The sequence below is a fragment of the Lactuca serriola genome, chromosome 4, assembly GCF_051521515.1.
Source record: "Lactuca serriola cultivar US96UC23 chromosome 4, Lser_US96UC23_V15, whole genome shotgun sequence".
In the NCBI taxonomy this organism is placed as follows: Eukaryota; Viridiplantae; Streptophyta; class Magnoliopsida; order Asterales; family Asteraceae; genus Lactuca; species Lactuca serriola.
In genome coordinates this window covers 368,461,823-368,469,100 of record NC_136411.1, presented here as the reverse complement: position 1 = coordinate 368,469,100, position 7,278 = coordinate 368,461,823, and the positions used below count along the sequence as shown (strand labels likewise).

General features: G+C 32.3%; 1 protein-coding gene across 1 annotated transcript; it reads right to left on the bottom strand.

Annotated features, from left to right (window-relative positions):
* Nucleotides 1-654: 654 nt before the first annotated feature.
* Nucleotides 655-3,017, bottom strand: LOC145099755 (uncharacterized). Its single transcript, XM_079037268.1, has 3 exons — nt 2,046-3,017; nt 1,317-1,896; nt 655-1,250 (listed from the first exon to the last, which is right to left on the bottom strand). The coding sequence occupies exons 1-3, from the start codon at nt 3,015-3,017 to the stop codon at nt 655-657; spliced, it is 2,148 nt and encodes a 715-aa protein (XP_078893394.1).
* Nucleotides 3,018-7,278: the final 4,261 nt, after the last annotated feature.

Here is a 7,278-nt window from a genome sequence, read left to right as displayed (position 1 = left end):
TCTTGCACCATCACCAAATTTAAGAGAGCCATATATGTCGGAGGATACTTTGCAACAACTACAATGGGCTGAAGAACAACAAAAAAAAAAGATAAAGACTCGTCTCGGGCTCTCACTGAACGTCGTGACCTCATTGCGGCGGAGTGCAAAGATGTTGAGGAAAGGATGACGATTACAAAAAAAATCAAGGATCATGAGGAATGGATAAAAAACTAAGAAGAATCTCAAATTGTCTGAAAAATGGCTTGCTGACAAGGATGCAGAAATGATAGAACTTGGTTGGCAAAAGGACCGTATGGAAGATAAAATAAGAATAAGGGACGACTACATAACAATGGAGAAAGAAAAGTATCCTTTGCAATTCCCTTAAGTTAATTACCGTTGTTGTAAATTTACTATATGTTTCTAGTTTGTTGAATGTATTAACTTCGAGTATTAGTTATTATTCTACTAGTAATTATGCAGTAATATAATCATAATATTACCCATCATCTTTAAAATAAACACACCAACTCAAAGTAGACAAATTAATGTCCTCTAAAACAAAACATAATTAATTATAAATACAACATCAATCATTCAAATCAAACGTTGAACAATAGTCTTCTCTCTGAGTCCCACTCGTCCAACTCGTCTCTTGTGTCCCGTGCGTCTCTAGCGTCTCCTGAGTCCTTTCTGTCCCTTTCCCTTTTCCTTTTTTGTTACTACCTGATGCCGCACTAGTTTTCTAGCCTTTTTTTGTTTCTTTGGGACCAATGTCGGACAAGTCGCTGCATTATGTGTTGTACTATCACATCTACTACCCCTTCTTACTATAGGTTCCTCACCTTGTGACGGAATACGATTTCTGTTTCTCGGTCTACCAGCTTGACGTGTATCCATTATTGGGGGTTTCACAACCATCATGTCAGCAGGAATCTCCCAATCACACGGTTCTGGAAGGGGGTAAACCGGCTCCTCATACGTACTTCGGTATGTTTCCATTTTGTAAGCATCTATAGCCAGATGTCCGAAGTTAGTTTTTTTCAAGTGCTTCAAGACCATTATCACATGACCACAAGGCAACCCAGTTCCTTCCCAATATTTGCATGTACAAGTCTCTTGCCTCAGATCAACTATGCCACCATGTTTGAAATCATGAACTTCATAAAGTGCATCTGAAACACCAGAAACAGACCATCCTGTTGTACGCTCTTCATTTTTACTAACTAATTTTTCAGCCCACTCGGTTAGCACTGTTGAACGTTTCCCTATAAAGAAGATATATATAATTAACTAATTATTCGACCTAATTAAAGTCAAAATAAAATTCATACCTCCTTCGATGCGACGCTTGTTACACCATTCCTGTGAAAGACGTCGGAAGAACTCAAGAAGGGGTATTATAGGCATCTTCCTTCCATCTACAGATAAAGCATTCATGGACTCTGCATTGTTCGAGGTCATGTAATCGTAACGTTTCGACGACGAATATGCTCTAGTCCATTTAGCATGGGGAATTTCACTTAGATACGCTGCTACTTGCGACCTAGTAGAACTAAATCTATACCACAATTCTTCAAAAACATTTCTTTTGTAAGCTTTCACAAGCCTCCAAAACAACACTTTTGTTTTATCATTTTTCCCAAACTTGTGTACTATGTTTCCTAGTATATGAAAAGCACACAAGCCATGATGAGCATGTGGAAAAACATTTTCAATACTAACGCGAATTGCATCGGCCCTATCAGTTACAAAAGTCAATTCTTGACAATCACCAACACATTCATACAACTTTTCAAGAAACCATGTCCACGTAAGACCACTCTCTTTTTTGCATATTTCGTGCGCAAGGGGCAGTATCTGGTTGTTCCCATCCATAGCTACAGCATGCAATATGGTTCCCTTAAAATCACCCTTCAAATGGGCACCATCCATAATTATAACTTTACGAAAAAAACTTTTGAACACTCGTATTTGCAATATATAAAAATGGAACACATAAACACTCTATAATTTGTTTACAAAAATTATATATTAAATAACAACAAGTTTTTTGTATTTACCGTGCTCCCAATGGCATAAAAACAACACTCGAAACAATCTTTAGAATCTGTTTGAATATACGCAACTGTACCGAGATTATGCCTCTTCAAATTGTGAAAATAAATAGGAAGTTTGGAAAAACATTCTTCAGAGGATCCCAACAACAGTTCCATAGCATATTGTTTTGCACGCCAAGCTTGTTTGTAATCTACGTTGATTTCCAGCAAAGCATTCAAATCCCTTGATATTTCATTAGGCCTCCAAACCTTGGAACGAGTTTTTCCCATAATCTCATGCAATATAGTACCCATGACTTTTTTATTAGCATGCTTATGATTAGGGTGTATCTGTAATGACGAACATGTGTGCACGTTGTTGAAAGTACTGATTTCAAATTCATCAGTGGGATCAAGGCGTTTTGCATACGAACGCCAACTACAGTTCTCAATTTCACAATATACCCCATAACGATTTTTGTTAGAATGTTTGGTCTTAAACTGAAACTTTTCTCTTGTTGTTTTAAGACTCAAAGCAAAAATTATTTGTTGTTTGTTATCATATGTTTGACGAACAAACATATCATCATTTGGACCTAAACTGTGAAATGGTCCGGGTTCAACAATAGGATCAGGACAATCAGGTATGGGAGGCATACCGTAAAATATGTCTAAAGCTTTTTTCCCGTGTGTGAACTCATCTTCTGACCATCCTTCATTTGACTCTTCACCGTCTGAGAAAGTTTTGTCCGTCAGTCTTCCAAACTCATATAAATTTTTTTCTTCAACCGTATTCAGTGCCACAGTTTCTTCTTCTGGACAATCTTCAACATTATCAGATACAATGTTTTCAACATTGTATGGTACAACTTTCTCAGCCGCTTCTCTCTGTTCGACCAATCCCTGAAACACCTCTAAATACAAATGCACAATCTCCTTCGTTTCAGAAATTACATTTCTGAGTTGATGAACATCTGCTTCATCTAAAATATTCATCACATACCCATGAACCGGGTGTAGAAATGACAATGATATATTACTATTGAACACCTTAACCTTACTTTTGACCAAATCAAACAATATTCAACAATCAAAATTAGGCGGAAGCAGTAAACCCAAGTTGTTTAACTTTGGTCTAACTTAGGTGTTAATCTCATTACTTATCTGTCAAAAACCTCCAGTACATAAAATAACAAAACTCATATTTGGTTTTGAAAATCAAATGAAAACGAACTGATCTATCGACCAAAATGAAACAAACATATGAAAAAGAAACTTTTGTATAAAAAAACTCTTCAAAATCCGCTCCAACCACCCATTGCGGAGGCATTACTCTCTCCGTCGAGCTCCGCGTCGACCTCTCCGCGGGGGTATTTATGACTTCCAAACTGCTCCCTCCGCGGAGCTCCGCGTCGACCTCTCCGCAGGGTATTTACGAGATCCAATCAGCTCCCTCCGCGGAGGTTATATTGTATCCGCCGAGACCCATTCCGCGGAGCAATATTAAAAAGGCTAACAACCTATTTTTTGACCACTACGCAGAGATGACGTCATTACGCGGAAGTCCGCGGAGGGTCCTCCGCGGAATGCATGTCTATAGCTGGAAATTTTTTTTTTTGTGTCTAACTTTATAAATTTGCCCTTATATTATGTCTATTAATGATATTTTCCCAAATTACAAACGGCATAAAACTCTATTAACAGAATGTGAAAATTTTGCCAAATGTACGATGATGTACAAATATGTCATGATTTTGAACTGAAACTCTCATTCTAGTTGAATGAACAAATTACGAAACAAAATTTAAAACATTGTAATGGATCTAATTATCTGGAGTGTTCAAATTATAGGGATAAAGTTTCTTAATTCGTGAAATTTTTGAATTTTGCGACTCGCAAAACTTGAAAAAAAAATACTAATTCTATGTATTTGTTATAAATGTTCTTACATTAGAAAATTTGCAGCAAAGTTATCATGAACACTTTCTATCAGCAAAGTACAATCATTATATTTAACTATTTTGCTAGACCTCTTTATTTGTGATAAAGTTAAAGAAAATAGGGTCGTTGTATGATACTATGATATACAATACCATTTTTGGCATCTTTCTGATTAGCCCATCATTATTAATCTGATTAGATTTTTATTCTATAATTTTTATATTGCGTGATATGTAGTTAATAATAAAATTGTTTAAAAATATAATAATCAGCAACAGCAGTTGATCTTAAATCCACAAACAAAAGTTAGGTCCAAGATCATGGGAAGTGAACAAGTGATTAGATAACTAATAATTGGTTAAAAAACATCCATGCTTAATATATATTTTATCATTTCAAATAAATATAATATTTCATCTTTTAAATAATGTTTAATTATTAGTTAAATATATATCTTTAAATAAAGGAAAATAGAGAAGAATTAAAAATCCCAATTGACGTTTACTTTACACAATCAGCAGAGTTAGTTAAAAAATATTTATTATCAAATAATAAAAATTATAACTTTTACCTCTATGAAGTTATTATCATTTTATGAATTTCACTATATCCGAATATAACACTTTTTAAAGTTATGTTGTTTAAAGGATAAGTCAACAGTCTTCTTTTATTAAAATAAAAAGAGTTGACATAAAACACAAAAGGCATGTTCCATAACATACATGTACTTTTGATGGGTGTGTTTTGAAATAAAGATATAATAATTCTTTAAACATGTTTTGGATGTTAAATATTGTATTGCAATATAGCCTTCACAAATTCCCTTTGTATTTTATCTATCAGTAATTATCACAGAATATTAAACATTGTGTATTTGTTTGAGATAAGATAAAATTGCATCTAGATTCTAGATACAAATCCAAATCATGAATTACATTCTTGAATTTATTTAATTTTGAAAGATGTATATTTTATATTTTATTTTAATATTAAAGTTCTAAATATAAAATACTAATTCAATTTTAAGTTAAATCGAACAAAATCCAACCGATCATCATTTTTAGAATGTTTTATTTTTATTTTTATAACAAAACATAGAACGACTTTTATACAATGTAGAACTCAAAACCGACCTGAACAATCGATTTTATTATAATACTAGTTTGGATATTTGTTTTTTAGGCCTTTGTCCAAATTTTATGACATCGTATATATCTTTTTGCTTCTTTTATTTTGTTGTTTAAAAGGATATTTATATATTATTGATAATCAAACATTTTTATTAAACATAGGTCTAATCAAATGTCATGATCACTTTTATGTATAATCCGAACATTAAGAAATTATATTTATGATGCATTGAATCAATCACTTTCTATCATGAATGTAAAATCATATTTCTTTTTAATTGAAATCAGAAAACAATTGAATTTATATGGATTTTGATAATTTTTTGAATCATGATATATTCGGGGGCGATTTAACCAGTTTGGAGGTTCTAAGCGGACAAAAAATTTGAGACGTTTTGGCCTTTCCTCTTAGACATGATTATTGATTATTTAATTAATAATAACAATCTAAAATACAATTACAAATGAGCAAATAATAAATTGGAAGTAAATTAATGAATCTTGGATTAGAAATACTTGTTGCTTAAGAATAGAAGATAATAGAAAACATGCAAACTTATCAGATTGATAATCTACCTCAAGTCTTGAAATAAATAAATAATGAGATCAATCAATACTAGAATCAAGAAATAAGTCAATAACACTTATCAGATTTTTAATCTACCACAAATCCACAATCACATATAAGGAGATAAATAGATAATGGAAAACAGGTAAACTCAAAACTAGACCTAGAAGATAATCAAAACATTTGATAATGGAAATTGGAAACACATATTGTTTCAGAATTTTAGTTCATCAGTTGAGATCTTGCAATGCTACCATAATTTGAAATCAGTTGATAAAGAATCACTGAATCGAATCGTCATTGTCTGCTGCCTTTGGTTGCCTTCTGAGTTTCAGACTAGAATAGAGATTGGAGGATAAGAGGAGGAGCTGACGAGAAGGAAGAAGAACATCGGGATAGATGCGTTTTTGTGGAAATTGAATTGTCTCTTTGATTGTTAATTATAGCGTTAGGCCAGACGTGCGACATACATAACAATTGAGATCGATTCTTAGTTTTTTGGACAACAATTAGTAAATAAACTTTAAAATTAGGGGCCTTTTAGAATTGAAACCCTAAGCCCTTGCTTAGTTTGACAAAAAGGTAGAGATAATCTTGGACATATCTTTATACTAAATATTTAGTGATTGCATTGAACTCTGAAACTGAAAAATAAAAGATATTATAACTAAAAATAAAATTGAATTAAATCAATTTGGTTTTAGCTTTAGATATATTAGACTTTGAACTAAGTTGAACCACATACAAAAAACTCATATTTGTTTTTAAAAAAAAAAAAAGAAAAAAAATACAAAAATTAAAAGAATAAATGTGTAAGAAATACAAAAAGGTAATTATTTTTTGTTTCGAGAACTATCAAATCGAAACCAAATGTTTTGTGAAACTTAAGAACTAAAAGTGTTTATTGATCGAGTTTCTATCCAGATTTTTCATCAAAATTGTTTAGGGTTTGATCCAAAATTATTATTTTTCAATTTAATTAACTTTCATCATTTCAAATTATGATTTTGTCATTTGAATAAACATTTAAAAAAAAAGTTGCATGTAGGTCCAAACGTAACCCGACTTTAGTCAAAAATGTTAAACTAAAATGAAACTCTGTACTAAATAATTAAGTTGTCTTAATGAAACTTAAACTCACCTTAAACATTTGTGTAACTTAAATATCTATGAAAACTATTTAATGTTATTTTGAAAATAAAATCAATACTATATTGAATGTAAAATACATATATTTATATTATATAGAATTGTATTAAAAAGAGCTTCAAGGAAAAAGAAAAAGATTCCCCAACCTCACACGCGCGCAAAAGATCGCGTAACAGCTCATCTGTACCACACTAATTGTCCTCATTCAAGATCTAATCAGCTACAACTCAGGTCCACAGCTTATTCAATAGCAGCCATTCGATGTTACTAGTTTTATAGTCCAACGGATCAGATGCCAGGAAGATCGTACAGGATTGAAGCGCCAAACACACCGACACATTTCTCATGCATCAACCTCAGCTTCGGTTTTTACAAATTGTGAACCAAACCTGAGGCTCGGAAATAAACCTACAGGTTCGAAACCGAACCTAACCTGATAAAATATAATATTGTCTGAAAGAACGAAAAA